This window comes from Crocodylus siamensis, chromosome 3 (genome assembly GCF_052110815.1).
Source record: "Crocodylus siamensis isolate JL-2025a chromosome 3, ASM5211081v1, whole genome shotgun sequence".
NCBI classification, from domain to species: domain Eukaryota; kingdom Metazoa; phylum Chordata; order Crocodylia; family Crocodylidae; genus Crocodylus; species Crocodylus siamensis.
In genome coordinates this window covers 110,367,413-110,391,537 of record NC_143397.1, presented here as the reverse complement: position 1 = coordinate 110,391,537, position 24,125 = coordinate 110,367,413, and the positions used below count along the sequence as shown (strand labels likewise).

The 24,125-nt window shown below is 42.9% G+C and overlaps 1 protein-coding gene across 4 annotated transcripts in view; it reads left to right on the top strand.

Annotated features, from left to right (window-relative positions):
• The window catches only part of PIGG (phosphatidylinositol glycan anchor biosynthesis class G (EMM blood group)), a 184,460-nt gene that overhangs the window by 123,915 nt on the left and 36,420 nt on the right, over nucleotides 1–24,125 (top strand). For all 4 annotated transcript variants that reach the window (XM_090038961.1, XM_090038962.1, XM_090038958.1 and 1 more), the window contains 2 exons: nucleotides 7,018–7,327; nucleotides 20,965–21,128. In XM_090038961.1, coding sequence (XP_089895087.1) covers nucleotides 7,018–7,327; nucleotides 20,965–21,128 — 474 coding nt within the window. The remainder of the gene's footprint in view (nucleotides 1–7,017; nucleotides 7,328–20,964; nucleotides 21,129–24,125) is intronic.

Sequence of the window (24,125 nt, the reverse complement as noted above, 5' to 3'; positions counted from 1 at the left end):
GCAAAACCTACGGAGCATGACAGGGGAGAGCTTGGTCCTCCAACATCCCACAGTACACTGTTCCCTTACTCTCCTTGCGCTCCTCCACCCCCAGCAGAGCTCTCCTGTGCACTCCACGTCTGCTCTTCACTGCTGTTCTACCATAGCCTGGAGACTACAGGCCCTGTGCCTCTCCGGTATTGATGGTGAAGTGGGAGTCTCTCTAGGCGAGTGGAGGCAGAGTGTACAGGGAAGTGCTCACTGACGTTTGGCTGCACAGGTTGCAGCAGTCCCTGTAAGACCAAAGGTGCAAAGTGCAGGTACTCAGCTCTGCTCCTCAGCTCTCCGTCATTTCAGGGGAAGGAGGGGAATGGAGCCCTAGAATGTGCAGCCTCCTGTCATACCCCTGGCTCATGAGCATGCTACTATGTGGAACTACAGTCATTTTTGAAGCAATGTAGCTGGAGGGCACAGCAGGGAGCAGTAAGTCTGTTCATGGCTGCTGACCTTCTTCAAAGGCTACATCTGTCCCTGCCTTTGCTGCCAGCGTAGTGGCAACAAAGAGGAACAGGCAGGTTTCTGTATAGAGGAGAGGTGGATCTGAGCCCATTGGCTGCAAGTCCAAACCAAAAGGCCCTCTTGCAAATCCTGCATGAGACTTACTGCCGCGATGCGTATAGATCATTGCCAGATGGGGAGTGAAATCTTACCTGCCCCTGCTCTCTGTGCTCTTGCTGCAGCTGCTGCAACTCTTGCTGTAACAGTGTAAACTTGGCTGCTGTAGCTGAGGGATGGGCTTGCTGCACACTAGTCCACTAGTGTGGACTCCACAGGGAGCTCTTGGTACCCCATTCACTTCTCTTTCCCTGCCCAGGTATACTTTTGGGTGCTGGATTTTGTCTCCCACAGCAAGGCCTTGGTGGGGGGGAACACATTCTGCTTGCCTTGCTCACCATCTTGCCCCACAGATATGTTACTGGACACAGGGCTGGATCTGCCTACTTCCCTATTGCTGGACTGCAAAGAGTTGCCCCTGCTGTAGAAAAAATTTCTGTTGGCAGAGGGGCCATACCGGTGCCCACTCTAAGTCCCGCTCCCTGCCCTAGTTATGCTACTGCTTGCTACCACACCCTGATGCCCCCCTGACCCACCTTACCCATGCCAAGCATGTCCTCTGTGTGCAAGCACAGACCCCTGCCTTCAGCCTCTCTCCCTCCAGACAGCCACACAGTTGTCTCCACCCCTGCCCCCAGTACTTCCCAGGCAAGCAGCTGTAACAGGCAAGAGATGGCCAAAGGGACCCAGTTGGCACCCTTGGGTACAATGCAGGGAGGAGAGGCTAAGGCTAAGCCTTGAGAAAAATACTTCCTGCGCAGTGCTGTGCTCCCACTTGGACACTATATGGCACTTCTTGCTTCAAGCATGCCTACTCACCTCCTTCCAGCCACGGATTTTCAGTGAGCTTAAGTTTTTTGCTTAATTTTTATGGAAGGCTCATTTTTATTACAGACTTTACAGACAGAAATGTTTAGCTTGTTTCTTTATGGGAAGTTATAAATTTATGGATAGTTGGTAATCCTGGTAGGATCTTAAGAAACTAGGGTTATAAGGGACCTCACAAAATCATCTAGTCTAGCCCTCTGCTTAAAGCAAGATGGTTACTGACTAAACCATCCCAGCCAAATGCCTGTCTAACCCATTCTTGAAAATTTTCAAGAATGGCGATTCCACATTTTTTCTAGGTAGCTTGTTCCAGTGCTTGACCACCAGGTGTATTTGATTGTTTCAGCGATGACTTGCATCGCATCATTAACTTAAATTATACATTCTTTGTGAGGAGGACTATTCATTTACTGTATAAGGAGGAAGAAGAAAAGAAAACCTTAAGGAATGAATTTTTTAGATGAGATCCAAAACCCCCCAGGTGAAATAATTTTTTTGTAAGAAAGTCTCAATAGTGTCTATCAAGACTAACTAGAAAAAATCACTTTCATTCGGTGATAATGTTTAATAGAAACTGGCTAATTTCTTTGTTGACAAGAAAAGAATAAATTATCTGGCTTTTCATATGAACAGGCAGTCAGTGGGAAATACGCCTTAAAATACAGTGTGCAAGCAAAGATTAGCTTGTAGCTCTTAGTTTTATTTTTCACAGATTTATCAGAAAAACTTGTCTTCAAAGGTTAGTGATGGTGGGTGGATGTTTGTGCCTTCATATCATTAATGTAGGATTTCTTTAGTTTTCTTTGTTGCTTCTGTAGAATATTATTACATCCAAAACTTACTAATGCTACTCTGCGTTCTGCTTCCTGCCCTCTGCCACTGTACTGCTTGTCTTGATTTGCCAGGTGCCACACACAGGCTGCCTGCGTGTTGTGCACGTGCCACAGGTTGGCTGCCCTTTGCCAGTGTTTTTCCTTCCTCATATTTCTGTTGTTTCCTTTATATGGAAATGAAATTTAGGCATCAAGTCACCTGCTAAGAATGGTTTTGGTGCTAGTGCAAGGTTGGATTTTATGAAGATGGGAAATATGGTATGCATTTGAGAGAGAGATTTTGCTTTGATTTGTTTTGTTTCAGGAGATTTTTTGATAAGTTTGTTCCTTATGAACAGCTTTTCCAGTCGGAACAGTTTGGTGTTGTGATCTGAACTTCCACTGTTTGAGCACCTCTGACCTGAACTCTGTTTTATGTTTTTAATTGATTATGGGTTCTCTACAACAAAGCGTGTTCATGCATAACTACTATATAGAATGACTAGTACTCCTTAGAGATATCTCTTTCTTTCTGTCTCTCACTGTGGGTAGTGGAAAGACTCATTATTTCTCAAAAGCATTTTAATATTTTGGCAATGTTTAATATATTGAATATTTGACTGTTTGGATGATTGCAAGTTAGTCCACTCTGACATGAATTTTGATCCAGTTTGTCCAATGAATAGTGGAGCACTAATTAATTTTTAGGATGCTTGCAACCTCTCCTGCTTATTACTACTTGAGACCAAGAGTCATTCTGATCTTTTAAAAATCTGTGCTCTATTATGAACTCTCTTCAGTGTGATACTTTAGCTTTTCATTAAGGGAATGTTAAATGGAAAATGAAGAAGGAAGATCACTTTACTGGGGTAACTATGATATCAATTGTAGGTGGTAGTTAAAATTGTGAAGAAATTCCCTCCCCCATTTTTTGCCCCTCACGTGGGTCAGCCCAGGTGATCCTCTCTCTCTTGGCTTTCTTCTTGGATCAGGCTGGTCCGTCGGGGATCTGGCCAGATAAAATTCCTAGGGGGAGGATGGGATCTCTCTTTTCCTTCTGGCAGGAAGACCTCAAGCAACTGCTCCAGGCTTCTGTCTGGTGATTTTCTGTAAGTAAAAACCTGGAAACTAGCCAGGAGTTGGGAATTATGTCTAGGCCAGTCATGTCTTAAAAGGGTAGCTATACCAGACTTTGTAAGACTCAGATTGCTTTTGTTTGCTCAAAATGTATTCAGACTTCTTCATTCTACCCACCTCCCACCCCATCATCAATAAAGGTATTGGGTTACAGCTTGCCTTGCTGTGCTACTGTTGAGAGAGGGGGGAGGCCTTCCACTCCCAGCTTGGCCGGTGGACTTTGTCTTCTTATTTTCCCTCAGTTCTATCTGATACTGTCTTGGGATGCTTTGGGCTGAAAGAAGCACCCAGTAATATTAGTGTGGGCAAAGCACTCCCAAGGTTTGCAGGGTCTGTGTGCCTTGGGCTCCCTCACTGAGGGAGACTCCTGAAGCAAGATTTTAGGCCTGGCACAGTGAGACAGGTGGCTTTGCTGCATAGCCTCGCTGTAGCACCATGAGGACTGCTGGCTCTCTCTGGGGAGCCAGCATTTTATTATCAGTAAATTGTTTTTTTCCCCCTGCAGATTTCACAGGCATTGGCCAATTTTGCTGGCAGTGCTGGATTTTGTGATTTCTGTAAAATTGCAATTTGAGTAGTTCCTAGTAGTAGCTCAACCATAAAAATTTCTAACCCTGTGCCCTTAAGTACAAGGACTTATAAATTGGGCCTCTTTAAGTGCCTAAATATGAAATTTCAGAATTTGGTTTTAGACAGCCATTTTTTTGAACTTTTAATCACTGTATATGTACTTATTGTACTTTTCAGTAAAATATCACAGACAGAAACTTAAACCAAGATTAATTGGCACAACTGTTCTTAAAAATGTAAGTATGTTACATGAGAAAGAAACACAATTTTTCTTGACACAGCACTAAATTTGAGAAATTAAATAAATACAGAAAACACTCGCCATTCACAGATTTGTGATTCACAGTTTCAGATATTTGCTGTGTAAATATTTGAACCCATGCTTTCTCCCTGCACACGCTCTCTTCACGCATGCTCCCCTGCCATTGCTAACAGCTCCGGCAGTGTCTGCGGGAGCTGCACACTTGGTGCCACCATACTCCTGCCACTGTTCATTAATGTATTCGTGGATTTCCCCATTCGCGGGGATCCCTGGAACCCACAGATGGCAAGGGTTTCTTGTAAATGCTTTTAAAGCATTACTAAGCCATGCTGTTGTGGTTGCTTTTATATTTAATGGAATAAAAATTAATCTGATTACTGTGTTATATGATGGGGCAGAAAATTATTTCGGCTGGAAGGCCACTTAATCAGTTTTGGTGAGCTGTCGAGGGCCACAAGGGTAGCCCTCCCCCTTTACAGGTGCCCCACCTCTTGGTCACCACCTTGGGACCAGAACTCCCACTTTTAACCCCTGACCTTTGCCCCTGGAAGTCCCTGCCTTTGCCCTGGAAGTACTCCTTTTGGTGTGGAGAGTGTTGCCATCTTGAAACCAGGGAAAAAACCAAACCATATACTAAAAAACACATCTACTGTAACTTATTGTAATTTTATTTAAAAATATTGTTGTCCTGATTTATGTGTTTGCATAGTGTATCCAAAGGCAATTGCATAATAGCTCAAAATACAGTCCTACTCTTATATATTGTGGGTGGGGGTAAAGGAGTATATGTGGGAGGGAGTGGGTGAGTGTGGGTGATGGGGAATGGGTGTGGAGTATGTGGTTGGGGTGAGGCTGTGGGAGGGTGTGGGGTTATGGTGGGTGGGGTGGGAGTACGTGTGGGAGGTTGTTAAATGTGTTTGGGGGAATGGTGGGGGTGCAATGTGTGGAAGGGTGCGGGTGTATGTGTGGGTGCGGTTGGAGGGAGACATCCTTTGAGCTGCTGGAGTATGCCAGTCCCTGGAGCTGCATGTGATGGCGGTGAGTGGGGCCAGTCCCACCCAGCCCCATTGCACGCAACTCTCCATGCTCCCAACCTAATTCCCAGCCACAGGTGGTGGCAGTGTGCAGGGCCAGCCCCACCAAGCCTTCCACAGTGAAGCTACTGGTGGAGCTAATGGGGCTCAGCAAGTGTGACAGGGAGAAGGGTGGAGGCAGCCCAGCTCCATAGCGCAGGGTTCCCTGCTGTTCCCCAAGACCTGTGCATAGTAGTGAGTGGGGCTGAGCTGCTGGCTTCCATGTGCACAACTCCCCCCAGAGGCAAGCCACTTGGACAGACTGCATGTAAGCTTCATGAGATGGAGCCAGGTGGACCCTGTGCTCAGGCTGCGCCCTCCTGCCATCCCACCCTGGGCCCCCACTGTTCTTAGGGCAGCGGCACAGGCCTCATGCTCCCGCCCACTGACACCGCCAACCGTCACTGCTGCCTGTCCCCTGCTGCTTCCCTACTTTCTCTCCCACGTGCCTGCCCACCCACCATTGCTGTTGCTGTTTCCCACGTGCTGCCACTGCCATTCCTCTTTGCCTGCCTACCTACTGCTCCGGCTCCAGCCCATCCCAGCCAGCACCATGCGGTTCCTAGCTGCGTGGCCGGGACCGCATAACAAGGCATGAGACCAACCTGGCCCGGCGTGAGCCCTGCAACATGGGCTGATTTCAGTGGTTTCCCCTCCTCCCTCCATCTGATTTGATCTGAGTTTCCACTCAGACAGAGGAGGGGTGGGGAACAGCCAAAGGGTCACCAGGCCAGAAGCCACAGAACTTTCTGGTTGGGGGCTGGGGGTGGTGGGGCCAGGCAGGTCCTACCGCTGCTCAGTCCTACTGCTGGCTCCTCTTGGGTCCTGCTGCTGCTGCCACCTCGTCGTCTTTGACAGGCAGCTATGGGCAGATAATAATTTTCTTTAAATTTTTAGGGGCCCCATGGGCCGGATGGAATGGCCTGGTGGGTCAGATGTGGCCCGCGGGCCATATTTTGCCCACCCCTGTTAGCTGACCAACGAACTCAGATTATTTTGTGAACATTTAACTTCTCTGTTTCCTAACTCTGGTGTGTTTAAAATCATAAACTTAACAGTAACCTCTTTCCAGTGAATGTAGTTCATGCATGAAAGATTAAAGCAACAAAGTCTTTGCCGGCAGTGTACTTAACTCTGCATCTTATAAAACTGGGGAGAGAGTGTGTAATGTGTGTGTCCACAATGCTGGGTTTTCTAAGTCCGTTCCATCTATCCTCTCCTTCCATGATCGGCTGAGAAAGAAAAGTATGCTGGTAGATACAACATTTTGATAAGCTCTTCCAAGTCTAAATGTGCTGTTATTTTTTAAATGATAATTATTTGTCTGAAAAAACTTGTCAACATTGCTTTATTATTATGAATTTTATTGTCATATTTAAAATAATAATGTAGTGTATATAGCTTTCAATTTATGTTAATGAGTTTTTGTGGAACATAATGTGAACAATACCGACAGCTAACTGTAATACTAGTTTTGTGTCTTGTTTTTTTTACTAGCCCATATTCTTTGCCCCAGTGGTTTTGTTGGTAGTGTAATTTATATTTGAAGAATATTTTTAAATTACTGAATTTGAAAGGTGTTTGAACAATTTTGCAGTAATTGCAGTGGAATATGACTTGTTTGGCAGAATCATATTTGTTTTGTTCTTGTATTGAAAAAGGTTTTTTTTTTAACTTGTGAAACAGCTACAGATGAGTAACTCCTCTTTCTGACACTTTTTTTTTGTTTTTTTTTTTTTAGGGGAATTATTGAAGCTCGTTTTGTTTATGTCTTTGTCCTTGGCATAATTTTCACTGGTACCAAAGATTTACTCAGGTCACAGGTTATCTCTACAGACTCCAAGACAAAAATTACAGGCTTATGGGAAATATATAGTGGATTGGTTCTCCTAGTGGCTCTGCTGTTTAGACCCCATAACTTGCCAGTTCTGGTGTTTTGTCTGCTAATTCAACTGATAATGACAAGATGCATCTGGACACCATTGAAATTTGATGCAGCTCAAATTACTATAATGCATTATTGGTTTGGTCAAGCTTTCTTTTTTTTTCAGGTAAGATGAAAATGTGATGTCAATGGAAAAATCTGTCTGTGTGGTTACTGTGACACTTGGTGTTAAATGGGAACACAGGTTCTGCTTTTGCAAAAACAGGAGTCAGTAAGACTGTGTACATGGTATCAGGCCTTTAGTTTTCAACTACCATTCTTTTCCATAGAACAGGAGAATTCAGTGAGGCATACCATTGCAGTAACTGTATACACAAGCACATATGCAAAATAATTAAATAGTGTTAGTGCAGATGCACAGTGCTGCTACTAGGAACATGAACGAAGCTAATAGGCAGACAAGGTTCTTTGGGTGAATTTGATATCTTTTATTAGACCAACTTAAATAGTTGGAAAGCAATTTTTAAGCAAGCTTTCGGGTTCAAAAATCCTTTGTCAGGTTAAGGAAGTTTCAGCAGTTGGTATGTGCTCTTCCTGGATGGAGTGAAAAGTAAAGAAGCCAGAGGCTGGGCTGGTATGCATACAAGACAGGCAGTCAGTGAAGATATAGACTGGGGAGTCAATGGGTGACTATGAACTTCACTTCATCAACCTCCTGGATACTAAAAATCAGATACTAACTATAGACATTGGATTGATGACACATTATAACCTGCCTGACATCTGACTCCCCAGGTACTTCTCCACTATTCATCCCCCTTGTCTCCTCACCACCCAGCCTCTCTCTCACCCATTGACTCCCCAGTCTACATCTTCACTGACTACCTGTCTTGTATGCCCAGCCTCTGGCTTTACTTTTCACTCCATCCAGGAAGAGCACACACCAACTGCTGAAACTTCCTTAACCTGACGAAGGATTTTTGAACCCGAAAGCTTGCTTAAAAATTGCTTTCCAACTATTTAAGTTGGTCTAATAAAAGATACCAGATTCACCCAAAGAACCTTCTCTGCCTATGTCCTTAGACCAACATGGCTACAACCTATACCCCTGTAACAAAGCTAATAGAAACTTGAGTTAAATGTATTAATTTTTCTGGTCTATTTTAATCTCTAAAGGCTACTGATGTGTAATAGTATGGTAATAAAATATGCCCTGACATACAGAGGACAGATTATTCTTCAGAATATTAATACAGCTTTTAGAAATGTTATTCTTTGTATTCAGATGGCAGCTGCTGAGCACAGAGTTAGTAGCCCATTTGAAGAAATGGAGCTCTCAAAACAGATAATATGCAGAAGGAAATAGAATCAATTTGTGGGGCAGAAGGTATTACTGATGATAGCCTCAGTGGTCAGTGGCATGACTCAAAGGCTAGGAGGAAAAAAATAGAATTTTTAAAAGCTTTTAAAGAGTCCTCATGAGAAAGATGTTGAATAAATCATTTGAGGATGGTATTTTGCCAAATTCTCAGAAGCGTTTTGATTACCTAACATTATATAAATATTTATTACTGCTGCTGCTGCCTTAGACTTGGGAAAAGATCCAGGTAACTCCAGTAATTATTTTCAGTATGAAATGTAAGACTGGCAAAGCATAGAATCAAGGTCATCACTCACTTTGAGGAAGTTTAAAAAAAAATCAAAATCCTTTTCCCTGTTGGATAGAGACCTAGTCAATGATGAGGACTCCTGCATTTGACTAAATACCATCTAATAATTAAAAACATTAATTGGCCTTATTAATACTTATAACAACAGACAGATCCAGCTGCATCCCTCGTTCTGAAGATGTAGCAGTCCTTTGATGTTATGACCTGGAACTGCACGTGTTTTCGATACAGTATAGGTTTGGTGAAAACTTAGCCAAATTGAAATAATGAAATGGGAGCCAGATCTTGCCAGTCTTACTCAGCGTCTTAATTTAGGAGAAGCTTGGGGCAGGTGATGAGGAATGCCTGCATTTTGCTGTGAGAGTGCCTGGGGTTGGGGGTGGGAAGATGTTACTGGTAAGGGATTGCCTATTGGGATTTTGTGGCTTTCCTTGTGCCCTACTTTTCTTTTTCCTCTTGCTGTTTGGTTTTTATGGTCTTCCTTGAATATGATAGTTCAGTTCTTATCGTGCCCTTAATGAGAGGATTTCTGATAAACATAAAGATACATTGTTACTGCTGAATATTGGGTTAAGCATCCCTCAGTCACTGAGGTTAGTGAGTTAGAGGGTGATAGTAAAAGTATAGTTCTGAGTATCAGACAAAGACCTTAGTGGTAGATATATAGTCAATGAAAAATTAACTAACAACATAATAACATTTTGTGAATTAAACAAGACATCCAGGATCTTTCATGCCTCACTGAAAATTGGCATCATTGATTACTAGAAGAATTTTGGTGCAGTGAGTGCAAATAGCATGTTAGCTGGAAAAAGAAGAGAGCAAGATCCTCTCTGAAAGAGATGTGGGCACTTCAGGAAATTTGTTCCATAGTATTAGTACTTTCTTTTTTATGGCTGATGCTAGTATGGGTTGTCTTGCCGTTCTGTCGAATGCAGTGAAAGAATCTATTACATATTAATTACAAAATCCAGGTATCTCAAAACTGATTGGATATCCTGTTTTCTTTTTGAAGAATTTTTAATTTGCTGTTATTGGGATAGACAGAAAATATCTAAAATTGATCTGCTTGTTAGCTGTCGTCATTAACTGAGCACATGTTCAGCATTTTTCACAGTTTTATTTGCACTTATGATAAGAATGGAGAAAATATAGATTTGATTTCTGCCCGATGTCATGGAAATTTTGCTGCCAGATGTTCTGTTTCATAGAGAGGTAAGAGAGGCAGCCTGACTCTAGTCAGGAGTTTCAGGCACTTTCCCCCCAAAATCTTGTTTCCTGCAGAATGGCAGTTTTGGATGTGACATTGGTTTCAGCAAATCAGAGGGCATTCTGATAACTAGTACAGTAATTGTGGGAAGGGGGTGCACAAAGACTTACAACTTAGTCACATCAATAAAACCAGAGAAGAATGTCTACTACTGTGTTGGTTGGCCAAGCAATTTGGCTTGAGATTTTGGTGCCATAAGAGCTCTCAGTCACTCCCAAGAACTTGAGGAGGAGGAGCCAGAGCTGCTGACAAACTTCTGTGAAAGGCAAACAAATATAAATTATTCCGTGTTCTTTTCATGACAGATCGCCTAAGCATGGGCTACATTATGTCTGAGGTAACAAGGCAGACAGAATACCAATATAAAAAACCACCACTGTCTGGAGGTGTTGGCAGAAACGTGGTCAATTCATGTCCAGAAAGCTTATTTTGGGGATTTTATTAGATGTTTTCTAAACTTTATATTAGAAGATCCTTAGTAAAAACCTCTATTCCAGGCAACTTCAAAAACAGCTGCCCGTCAGCATGATAAACTACTCACTGCAACACAAAGCTTACATCCAGCTGATTAGTATGACCAGCAAAGAATAAGAGAATTAATTACTGTAAAATCAGAGGGTTTTTTTTTATAAGGGAAGGGCTTTGATTATGGCTCTGTCTAAGCTAAAAGAAGTTCTGGAGAAAAAAAAAAAGCATATCTGTAAAGTGAATAAAGCCTTTAGGAAGTCAGTTATATGGATTTTTTAAAAATTGTACTTCGCTTTTAAGAGGGAAAGTTTTCAGGTAGCTTTATAAAATATAGTAGTTTTATTCAGATTAGGTCTGCTTCCTAGATTGAAGGTAAAGTGTCTGATCAGAAATTTGTCATTCGCTTGTTTCCTTAGTTAATTTATCCTCTACTGAAGAAGCTAGTTTAGAGCTTTGGAAAGCACAAGCTGAATCTTATGAACCTAACAGTATTTTTGCTTCTCCATAAAATAAAATGTTGATGTTCATTAGGGAAAAAAAGTAATGTAATGTAGAAGTGTTGACTATATAGCCTGTTAATTATTAAAATTCAGAATTAAAATTCAAAGGTCTTCTTTATTAGGTAAAAACATCAAAAGTCCTTCTGAAAGGGGTCATCTTCTAATAGTCCTGGATACAGTGAACAGAGAAACTTCCTTTGAGAAGCTTTGTGTCAGGCCATAGCTTCAAACCTGGAGCTGTGGCCCAACCAGCACAGCTGCTTATCTCAGTCTACTACCCTACAATTGGTCACACAGGCTGGTCAAGGCTGTCCTGAAGCCATCAGCAGAGCCTAGTCCTCTGCCCACTCACTGACACCAGAATGGCTGGTCAGGGTCAGCTGATCCTCTGTTTTTCCTGTATAAACCCCTGATGTGGAACAGGAAGTATCCAGGAGACTGCTTTGCTGTTTTCTCTGGTTTGTGCTCTGACTGTACTCCCTGCTTGGTCTCCTGGCTTTTTGATCTAGTGTGCTCTCCAACTCTGGTCTCTGCCTGATCTGGCTTCCTGACTTGGCATGTTCCTCAACCCTGCTCTTGGACTAGCCACCTGACTTCCTGACTTGGCTTCTCCCTGGTCTCTGCTCATTTCTCCTGACCCTGGTCAGCACCTTGATCATTTAGTGGCCCCAGATCTGGCTGCACACAACCTGCCATGACGCTGTGATCCATCAGTTGTATCTGTCTTATTATGATGTTATTTATGTAATTTGCCTAAGATCTGAAGTCAGTCAGAAAGCAGGACAGGATGGCATCTTAGAGACTAACTGCTTTACAGAGGCATAAGCTTTCATAGGCAGCAGCCTTCTCTCTGAAGCAGTTAGTCTCTAAGGTGCCACCGTGACCTGCCTTCTGCACAAGATCTAGTAGCCATATCTAAATCTGTACTATGAGTTAAAGCTGTGCACCAGTGAAATTTGACAAATGGATATCCTTTGCAGTTCCAATCCATGCCTACCTCTTCCCCCACCCCTTCACTGTCCACTCTTCAAAGATCACTCTTATTAGAGATTTTGGGATAGGAATTAAATTCCCAAATGTAGCCTGGAGCCACAAAAGGAACTGCCCTCTGCTTGAAAGGAAAGGGAAGTAGCTTCACTCTCCTTAACACATCACACCAAAGCAGTTTTTGTACGTTGTTTCCTCTGAGCCAGATTCTTCCTGCCTTTTGCCCATTTTTTGCAAAATTGGAAAGAATGAAGTCTGAGAGCCACTGTGATTAAAACTCCCTCCACTTCTCCACCCCAGAGTACATATATAGGTGTCCTATGGCTCTATATGCTCCATGTGCAGACCAGCATGTTTGCTCCCTGTGTTATAAGCAGGGATCCTGGTTTTCTCTAGTTTAAAAAAATCCCCAATTTTTGAATTTCAAAAGGTAACCCAAAATCCAAATTTCTCCTTGATTTAAAATAAAACAAATAAACAAAAACCCAACGAAAAGGCCCAGGCAGGAGCAGGTGCATCCTGTAGATCAACACCAGGCTGTGCAGGTGGTGTCACCAGCAAGGCTTTGGCTTATTCAACCAAGGGGTGTTCTTCCAAGGAGGATTGTTGGGAAGAGAATGGATCTATCTGACGAAGAGAGAGAAGAGCATCTTCACAGACAGGCTTGCTAGCTTATTGTGGAGGGCTTTAAACCAGGTTCTCCAGGGGATGGAGACCAAAGCCCTGAGGTAAGTGGGGAAGCGGGAGATCTGGATGAAGAGCAAGCAGGAGGGGGCAACAGGGGAGGTGCTCTCATACTTTGTGAGAAACCAGGGCAATCAACTAGTTATTTCAGATGCCTGTACACAAATGCATGGAGTCTGGGAAATGAGCAGGAAGAATTGGAAGTCCTTGCACAGTCATGGAAGTATGATGTGACTGGAATAACAGAGACTTGGTGGGAGCTTGCATGATGGGAGCACTATCATGGATGAGTACAAACTGTTCAGGAAGAACAGGCAGGAGAAGAGGAGGAGGAGTTACGCTTTATGTAAAAGAGCCATATGATTGTTCAGCGCTCCACTGTGAAGCTGGAGATAGGCCTGTTGTGAGTCTCTGGGTTAAGGTCAGAGGGGAAAGCAACAAGGGTGATGTTGTGGTGGGGATCTGCTATAGATCACCAGACCAGGAGGAAGTGGTGGATGAGGCTTTCTTCGAACAGCTAATGGAAATTTCCTGATCACAGGCCTTGGTTCTTATGCGGGACTTAAATTACCATGACATCTGCTGGGAGGGCAGTACAGCAGTGTGTAGGCAATTCAGGAAGTTTTTGGAGAGTACTGGGGACAACTTCCTGGTGCAAGTGCTGGAGCAGCCAACTAAGGGCAGGTCTTCCTGACTGGCTCACGAACAGGGAAGAAGTGGTGGGGAATGCAGTAGTGGATGGCAACTTGGGCAGCAGTGACTATAAGAAGAATGACTTCAGGATCCTGAGGAAAGGAAGGATGGAGAGCACCAGAGTAAGGACCCTGAACTTCTACCACTCAGTAATGGGCAGGATCCCTTGGGAAGCCAGACTGAGGTGGAGCTCATGGGCAAGATCCCCTGGGAAGCCAGACTGAGGTGGAGAAGACCTGGCTGTACTTCAAAGACGCCTTACTCAGAGTGCAGGAACAAACCATCTCAATGTGCAGAAGACCAGCTTGACTTAGCAGGTAACACTTCAATAAACTAAATCAGAAAAAGGAAGCTTATAAGAAATGGAAACTTGGACAAATAATGAGGGAAGATATAAGAGCATTGCTTTTGCAGGCAGGGCTGAAATGAGGAAGGCCAAAGCTCAATTAGAGTTGTAGCTAGTAAGGGCTGTGATGAGTAGCAAAAAGGGTTTCTACATGTATGTCAGTAGATAAAGGAGGATCAGGGAACATGTGGGGCCCTTACTGAATGGGGGAAGCAACATTGCGACTGGATGCAGAAAAGCCTGAAGTGCTCAATGCCTTTTTTGCCTCAGTCTTCACAGGTAAGGTCAATTCCCAGACTACTGCACTAGGCAGCATAGTTTGGGGAGGAGGTGAGCAGTTCTCAGTGGTGAAAGAACAGGTTAGGGACTGCTTAGAAAAGCTGGCCATGTACAAGTCCTTGGGGCTGAATGGGATGTACTCAAGGGTACTGAGGGATTTGACTGATGTGGCTGGAGACCCATTGGCCATCATCTTTGAAAACTCGTGGTGATCAGGAAAGGTCCTGGCTGATTGGAAAAAGGCAAACATTATGCCCATATTTAAGAAATGGAAGAAGGAGGATCTAGGAAACTACAGACTAGTTAGCCTCACCTCAGTCCTTGGAAAAAATCATGGAGCAGATCCTCAAGGAATCCATTTCTAAGCACTTTGAGGTATAAGGTGATTAGGAACAGTCAGCATGGATTCATCAGGGGCAAGTCATGCCTGACCAACTTGATTGTCTTCTATGGTGGGATGACTGGCTCTGTGGATACAGGGATACTGGTGGATGTGGTGTACCTTGTTTTTTAGGAAGGCTTTTGATACGGTCCCCACAACATTCTCCCAGGCAAGCTAAGGAAGTACGGGATGGATGAATGGACTGTAAGGTGGATAGAAAAGTGGCTGGAGCTTCAGACTCAGAAAGTAGTAATCAATGGTTCAATGTCTAGTTGGCAGCCAGTATTCAACAGGAAGCTGAATATGAGCCTACAGTATGCCTTTGTTGCTAAGAAGGCTGACAACATACTGAGCTGCACTGGTAGGTGTGTTGCCAGTAGGTCAAGGGAAGTGATTTTTCTGCTCTATTCAGCACTGGTGAAGCTACATGTGGAGTACTGTGTTCAGTTTTGGGCCCCCCATTATAGAAAGGATGTGGACAAATTGGAGAGAGTCCAGCAGAGGGCAGCAGAAATTGTGAGGGGACTGGGGCACATGACTTATGAGGAAAGACTGAGGGAACTGGGCTTACTTAGTCTAGAGAAGAGGAGATGGAGAGGGGACTTAATAGCAGGCTTCAACTACCTGAAGGGGGTTTGAAAAGGGATGGAACTAGGCTGTTTTCAGTGGTGGCAGATGACAAAACAAGGAGTAATGGGCTCAAGTTGCAACAGGGGAAGGTTAGGTTAGATAGTAGGAAAAACTTTCTCACTAGGCTGGTGATGAAACACTGGAATGGGTTACCTAGATAGGTGGTGGAATCTTCATCCTTTTGGGTTTCTTTTTAAAATCCACAACTGGGACTTTGTTGTCAAAGAAAACCAGGATCCCTGTTTATAAGAGGCTGATGAAGAGAAATTTCTGGTGAGGATCTGCCCTAGTTTATTAGATGGGGAATGTACAAGCTCTAGGTTAGTAACAGGTTAGCAAAGGTATCTTTGATAAGTAAATTTGGCAGCACAAGTAAGAGAGGAGTCAAATCACATGGGGATTGAACCTCTCTTCCTGTAATGCATGAAGGACAAATTAGATTTGAGGATTATTAGCCACGGTTCCCTTTGAGGATTTGTTAGAAAAAACTATTTTATATGTAACAACCAGACTAAAAATTTGGAGAAGGATTAATTTGCCAGCACAGGTATCAGCAGGAAATTGAGGGGTGTTACTTAAGTGAAGATGGAGAAAACTGTGGTTGGCTTTTTAGTTTTGCATTGCTTTTTCAAGTTTAATTGTTCTGGTTCATTCAAAAATGAGGAAAACAAAATATAAAAGATTATGATCTTAACAAATGGGCATGAAGCTTAATGCTATTGTCAGTGCCTTATTTATCTCAGGATGTTATTGCATATCAACAGTTTTAGGAGCCTCTTGATGAATTTTTCAACATTATGGACTGATCGATGATATTTTCCTCAGACAAGCCATCTGCATCCCCCAGATGATCATTAATTCCTTGGAAATGTCCCCTGCATTTAATCATTGCTTCTTAATTCAGAGCATACAGTGATAGTAAATACAAATGTTAGTGTGGTCTCCATTAATTACAGAGTACCTTAAAAATCAAATGCTATTGTCTTTATGGTAAACCTTGTTGTTCACAGTCCATTACAACTTAATTTTAAATGTCTTTTAAAAGTCTCTGTATCTGACAAAACCAGCTGAAGTAACTTCAGAACCATTGTTTATCTTACTTGAGAACTTGTGGTGGTCAGGAGGGCTTGGCAAATATATTGACCATCTTTCAGAAAGAAACAAAGCAGGATCTGGGAGATTACAGACTGGTCTTCCTAACCTCAGTATCTGGAAAGATCATGGAACATGTCTTCAAGAAATCTGTTCTGAAGCACCTAGAGAACAGGGTGATCAGGCATAGCCAGTGTGGATTCACCAAGAACAAGTCATGCCTGTCCAAACTGATTTCCTTCTATGATGAAGTGACAGGTTTTATGGATGTGGGGAGAGAGTAGTGGATGTGATATAGCTTGACTTTAGCTTACAGCAGGCAATATTCTCATTAGTAAGCTAAGGAAATACAGACTAGATGGAAGTGCTATAAGATGGATACATAACTGGTTGGGTCATAATGCTCAATGAGTAGTCATCAATGTTTCAATGCCTAGTTGGGAGAAAGTATCAAGTAGGGTTCCTCAGGGGTCTGTCCTGGTTTCAGTATTGTTTAACATCTTCATTAATGATTTGGGTGAGGGGATTGAGTGACACCCAGTTGGGTGGAGTTGCAAGTACTCTAGAGGGCAGAGTTGGGATTCAAAATGACCTGGATAGACTAGAGAAATGATCCAAAACCATTCAGATAAAATCTTACAGTATCTTCATGGTGGTCTAAGAAACTACTCTCTAATGGTCAGGAAAGCAGAGTGGTCCCAATCATGAAAGTGTTTTATGAAATTGAGGCCTTGTTTAAAAAACTGGGGTCATGAAGGGGCAGCCTGCAGATACCTTTTACTCTCCTACAAAAAACTGGTACCCTGATGTGCAGTAATGATCCAGCCTTAGGCCAAAACTTTCTGATTGCAGGTAACAGTTGCAATTCTAGTGGTAATCCTTTAGATATGTGTTAGTTGTTTGTTCTAGACTCTTTTCCCCCAGTAGTGAACAGCAGAATCAATAAAGGTACGTAGCTAACTGAGTGGAGCACTAACCTCATTAGGAATTAGAGAATTCCTGGAAGTGTTTGTGCTAGTTTGCCGAAGTGTTGTGTTCCTCTGCCTGTTGCAGCAAGCAGCACTGGACCCTAAGGCACATGCCTTACTACTTTATTCCAAATTTTTGCCCTGATTTAATGAGTTTAAGTGTGATATTTAATAAAAACTGGTGCATGCCCAATTTAACAAGTCCTGAATTAATTACCTAGTCCAGTTCTGATTAGAATCCCAGGTGGTTGTTGAAAAAGTGAACTTCAGAACAATCATCGATCCTTGGGCCCAAGTAAAATATGCAGATCTGACTAGACAAGCCTGAATGGTTTCTGTGTTCCTTGCATCCTGTACTCGTCAATCTGTAAGTCAAGTCGCTGAAGCTTCATAAAATAAATGGACCGGAAGGGACCTGGAAGATCATCAAGTCCAGTCCCCTGCCATAGACAGGAGGTTAATGAGCTAAAACTAGCTCAACAAGGTGCTTATCCACTCTTCTTGAACACCTCCAACGATGGCGACTGCATCACCTCTGCCGGGAATGCGTTCAAGGTTCTAGTTACCCTTACAGAGAAGAAGTTCTTCCTTATGTCTGGTCTAAATCTTCCCTGTGTTAGTTTGTGTCCATTGGTCCTTGTGCTCCCAAGGGGTGCCTTCCTGAAGAGTTGTTCCCCCAGATCTTGGTGCTCCCACCTGACTTTCTTATAGGTGGCTATTAAGTTACCTCTCAGCCTCCTCTTACTCCAGCTGAACAAGCCTAGTTCCTGGAGTCTCTCCTAATCTATCCTCCAGGCCCCTGATCGTATAGGTGGCCCTTCTCTGCACACGAGCTTATCCGCTTCCTTCTTGAAGTGCAGTGTCCAAAATGGCACAGTACTCCAGTTGCGGCCTCACCAGCTTTGAGTAGCGTTGGAGAAGCACCTCTCTGGATCTGTTGGCAACACATTGGCTGATGCACGCCAGAGTTCTATTCACCCTGCTGGCAGCTTCATTGCACTGTTGGTTCATATTCATCTTCTGGCTGACTGTGACCCCCAGGGCCTGTTCAGATGCTGTGCCAGCCAGTGGGCTGCCACCTATCCTGTAGTTATGGTGAAGGTTCTTCCTATCCAAATGAAGGACCCAGCACTTTTCCCTGTTGGACCTCATCTGATTCTGATCAGCCCATAGAACCAGCCTGTCTAGGTCATCTTGGATCCTTGCCCTATCCTGTGGTGTGTCCCCACAGCTTAGTATCGTTGGCAAACTTAATTATAGAGCATTCCACCCCTTCATCCAAGTCATTAATAAATACGTTAAAAAGCCTGGGTCCAAGCACCAATCCCTGTGGGACACCACTGGAGACAGCCCTCCAGGAAGAGGCCTTTCCATTGATCACAGCAATTTGGGACCGGCCTCTGAGCCAGTTATCCGCCCACCTCACTGTAGGCTGGTCCAGGCCAGTACCCTCCAGTTTAATGAAGAGAATTTCATGGGAGACAGAGGCAAAGGCCTTACTAAAGTCAAGGTAAATGATGTCTACCTCATGCCCCTTATCCAGCTGGTTAGTTACCTGGTCCTAAAAGGAAACCAGCTTTGTTAGGCATGATCTACCCTCCATGAAGCTGTGCTGGTTATTTCTTAATACCCTGTTAGTTATAAATTTGTAATTGATGGCTTCCTTAACAATTTGTTCAAAAGTTTTTCCTAGGACTGAAGTCACACTGACCAGTCTGTAGTTTGCAGGGTCATCCCTCCTCCCTTTCTTGAAGATTGGTATTATGTTGACCCTCTTCCAGTCATCCAGTACCACTCACAGGTTCTGTGATTTTTCAGATAACTTTACGAGAGGCCCTGCTGTGAGTTCAGCCAGTTCTTTTAGGACTCTTGTATGTAGGTCATGTGGCTCAGCGGACTTGAAAACATCCAATTGTTCTAAGAGGACCGTCACCTGGTCGCAGCTGGTTTCATGTTGTCTGTTGACTTCCACATATTCCCTGGGCCTCTGGAGGGGTCCACGGCTCCTTTTAGCTTTTTGGAATCCTGATGTGAAGTAACCATTTAGGAGCTCTGTCTTTTTGTGGGGTGCCCCTTTGTATTCAGTAGAGGTCCCACAGTGGAGCTCAATTTTTTTTCTTGCTCCCTATGTACCTGTAGCAGGACTTTTTGTTGTCCTTAATTTCAGATGCTAGCTTGATCTCCATGCCTGCTTTGGCTTTCTGTATCTCATACCTGCAGACCCTGGTTATATGAGTGAACTCTTCTCTGGATGCTGATCCTTTTTTCCATTGCCTATATGTGTCCTTTTTCCTTTTCAAAAGTTCTCTAATATTTCTGTTGAGCCAAGTGAGTCTCTTGGCTCCTTTCCCGCTTTTTGGTCTCATGGGAATGACCTCTTTTTGAGTAGAAAGGATTGCTCCCTTGAGGAGGCACCCTTGCTCCTGAACTCCTCCAGTTCAGGATTTGCTCCCAAATCCTCCAGTTGGTGGTCTCAGAGGGCCTTTCTAACTAGACTCCTGAGTTGGTTAAAGTCTGCCCTTCTTAAATTGAGGACCACTGTTCTACTGTTTGAAATCCTAGCCTTCTGGTGCATGGTGAACCTAATCAGATCATGGTCACTGTCACCCAGGATACCACCAATCCTCAGCTTCCCTACCATGTCCTCCCCTTTGGCAAGCACCAAATCCAGAGTGGCTTCCCCCCTAGTCAGTCCTTCAACAACCTGTGACGGAACACAGGTCATCAGTAGTTTCCAAGAAATTGGCTGACTTGCTGGAGCTGGCCGAATGGTCCCCTCCAACAGATGTCAGGGTAGTTGAAGTCATCTATGACAATCAGGTCTTTAGTGTTGACTGCATCAGCCAGTTCCCTGGAGAATGCCTGATTATTCTCCTTTTCTTGGGAGGGAGGCCTGTAGTAGACTCCCACCATCAGGTCTCCCGAACCCAAACCCCTTTGTATCTTGACCCAGAAGGTCTCAAGGGACCTCTCTCTGCTGTCAAATCTGACCTGCAGGGAGGGGTACCGCTCTTTCACATAGAGGGCCACCCCTTCTCACTTCTTCCCAATGCAATCCTTCCTGTAGAGCCTGTAGCCGTTAATATGCAGTGCCCAATCATGCATGTCATCCCACCAGGTCTCTGTTAACCCTGTGAGGTCAAAGTTTGTAGCAGTGCTCCTGATCTGTGGATGATTGCTGTGGAGTTTTGCTTTTTAAACTTTTATTCCATGTAGACATAACTGTTCGCAGAATTACTGTCCTGCTAATTTTATTTTTTATCAAAGTTCAGTGAGGGGGAAATGTAGGACTTGGTAAGTAACTTAACAAAGGATATGTGATAATCCAGTTAGGTGTGCTAACTTGTGTAATATTGTTTAGCCCTTCACTAGAACCCTTAAACTGGTAACATCCTCTTCTCTGGGGGCAGGGAATGATTAAATCTCTCTGTATTGTTCCAGTCCTGAGATTTAACTGTAGAACTTTCTTTTTGAATTATTTATAGTGAAAGTGTGGCATTTTTTCAGGGCCAAGACTGAAACTCTCCAAATGCATTTCACTTTGTTGCTCATTTAGATGTTGTTAGGATATAATTTATTAAACAAGAAGCAGATGTTTTTGATGAAAACAAAATAGGACTAGTAAATAGAAAGTCACTTTTTTATTTTGGTGTTCCTTGTTTATATGCTGAAGTAGAACCTCTTGTTTGTAAGCTGCTTTAAATTCATAAGCAATAAACACTGGTGTTTGTAAAGTGGCTCAAAAGATGAGACCATTTAAACATTATGCTAATTAACCTGTACTTTTCTATTTTTCCTGGCAAATATCAAAATAGTATGACTTTATATTTACAGGGAAATTCAAATAGCATCACTACAGTGGATGTTTCAGCTGGTTTTGTGGGGCTAGACGACTATGTGGCAATACCAGCAATTTTCCTTGCAGCATTTGCAACATATGCTGGACCTTTCCTGTGGGCCATTCACTTGCTGTGCTACTTGAGCTCTGAAGTTAGCAGGTAATTATGTTTGAAGTAAAAGCTACTAAAAAATTAACCATGAAATTATCCTACATGCAGGAAAATTCACCCAAGTGATATTAACCAGCTTTAAAAATTCAGCTTAACCAGCTTTAAAAAACTTGCCTTTTCACTTAGTTATTTTTGTGATAGTGGAAATACAGATTTTCTTTCTGTTGAAGTTTGAATTAACCATGCTGTTCTGATATTATTCTGTCCAGAGAGGCCAAACAGAGAGATGTTTGGTAATTTCACAGACCCCTCATTTGCCTTGTAAGTTCCTCGCAGTGGTCAATGAGTTTGATTTACTAGATTATGCAAAATTTCATTATGTATCACTTAGAAATACCACTATGATTTAAAATGACTCACGTTAGTATCCAGTTTAATGGAAACAGAAAACTAAAACATAGTTGCTAAGTCAAATTAATTTTATGCAGATGCTGTAGTTAGTTATTATATGGTTAGTTGTAGCCAAAGTTTTCATTTACCTGGAGTTTTATGGATGTCTTATGGGGAGAATGGATTAAGAAACGTGAAGTAAGTTGGTTAATTGTATTCAACTTGTTAAAAAAATTCACAGATTTATATCATTACAAAGCATCAGTTGACTCTAGAAAGAATGCAATCTGTTTTGGTTTTAAAGAATTAATTCAAGAAAATATTGCATGTTTAATATTGCTGCTAGTTTTTTGACATTATAAAATGTTTAGTTCTATTAAAAAAAGGATTGTTATTCTAGACCTAGTACATAATGAGTATAATCAGGAACAGATTTACACTGAATTATGTTGATGCTGTTGTAAATTGAATGGCTGAATTTCAAATACTAGGATATATTTAGATTTAAATTGCAAATACTTTTCAGATGCTTCATTTACTTGCTGAAATCCAGCTGCATTGTTGTTTGCTCCTGTAACAGCTGATATCACAGACTTTTACAAGCATACAGTTGGATATTCTGCATCTGCATAATGAGCCTGTGATCTCTTTAACAATTCCCACGGAAAAGAGGAACCCTAACCTGTGGTCTGAGCAAATAAGTAAGGGGGAAGTTTAGGCAGTTTATGTAAACTTGTAGTTAACTACCACACATCTAGAGAGGAACTGAAGTTTACTTAATCATTCATGAACAACTAACATATACATGTATTAATAGTACAGCACAGCATGAAATGGCTGCAAATTTTAAATGGGTGTTGTGAACCTAGAAATTGGGGATATTTTCCTGGGTAATACTGAAAATGTCTGACACTTGTTTGCCTTGCACCAAATGTCAAGTGTTCAAGTCCCTCCTGGAATGGACCATCTAGCACACTGGTGTATCAAATTCAGACAACTCTGCAAGCTGGGTGAGGGTTGCTGGGCCAGTCTGCAGGCTGGATTGGGACTGACTGTGCTGCGTACAGCACCCATGATGCCAGGTCTAGCCTGTATGGGGCATGCAGAACATGCTTGCTGTCCTTTGCTCTGGTCATCGCTGTGCACATGGTGCGTGGGCTGGACTTGGTGCTACACCCAGCACAGGGTCACTCCAGGACATGGGATGTATGTGGTGCTCTGTCAGATTGCCCTGTGTGCTGGCTCCAGGGCTGGTTGAGATTGGGCCTCAAGCTGGTCTGGTGGGACACTGCATCCAGCCAACTCTCTCTGCTGCATGTAATGCTGGGGCTAGCATGTGCTGTCCTACCATCCCTGCATGCTGGCTCTGACACGGGTTGATCCATAACAGTGCTAGATCTAGAGCACAGAACCAGTGTGGTACAGGTGCCACATGCAGCACACACACCCCGACCAACCTAGGGCTGGCACCTGCCCTACACAGCATGTGGGATCAGTCCAGAGACCCACTGGCTGGATCAAATGGCTCCACAGGCCAGGTTCAGCCCATGGGTCATATTTTTGACAATCTGATATAGCAGCTTCCAGCACAAGGAGTATATTCACTCAGTTAAACACAATTTTAACAACTATTTAGTTGGTCTAATAAAAGATACCACATTTACCCAAAGAACCCTGTCTGCCAAAGTTTTAACAAGGCTTTTCCCCTGACCTCTACCACGGTATTGCTGGGTTATGTTGTTCCTTTGAATCCAAAAACGTGTTTGGTTTGATGGTTAATTCTGCCAAGTCTTATTTCAGTTCCAGGTGTGTTTCTTGTAATGTCAATGTTCTGTGGATTAAAATTAGACTAATAGCATTGGCTAGAGCCAGGCAAACAGTTGGCTTATGCTGATGCTCAAAAGTCTGAACTGCAATGCCCAGTCATTGCTCAACTGTTTCCCTTTGCACAGCTCTGCAGCTTGTTTCCCCTGGCATATGATTGGCTTTTGTTTATTTATTTACTGGTTTGGTTTGATTGGGTTTGGGTCTAATGCTGCAGGATGTTTTGTGTTGGTAGAATGAATTCAGGTTAGCTTGCTGTAGGGCCTGCAAGAACTTTAGTACTAAGGATTTGTTTAGATCTGGATTCTGTCAGTGCTGTGAGGGTGGGTTTGTATACCTTAACCTTTAATGCAAGGTCCTGTAATCAGTGGTGTAATGGCTATCTCCTGCCCTGACTCTACTTCCCTTGGGCTTAAAGCAAGAAACTGGAGAGGGGAAAGAGGTAAATTACTCTGAACAGTCTGTTAAATGCATTAGAACTCTATTTTAAAAAAATATTTTTGTGCTGTCACAATTTTTTATACAGGTTTCTTGTCGAGTCTTTTTGGATACATTGCCAGGTATATTTAGATCAGTAAATTGAGAGTTTTTCTTAAACTGAAACAATGTTGAAAATTAAGATTTTTGTACAGTGAAGAAATTTACTTACAGTCCTATCACATGTATGGAACAATACAAAGTTGGCCTCAGGCACAATATTTATAAGCTTACTTCTCACATTAGTAATTGGTATTTATGTAGAAATTATTGCCAGTTTTTTATTTTGTTAGGCTTTCCTATAAATATAAGATGGCATGTTCACACACAGATACATAAAACAAAACAAAAACA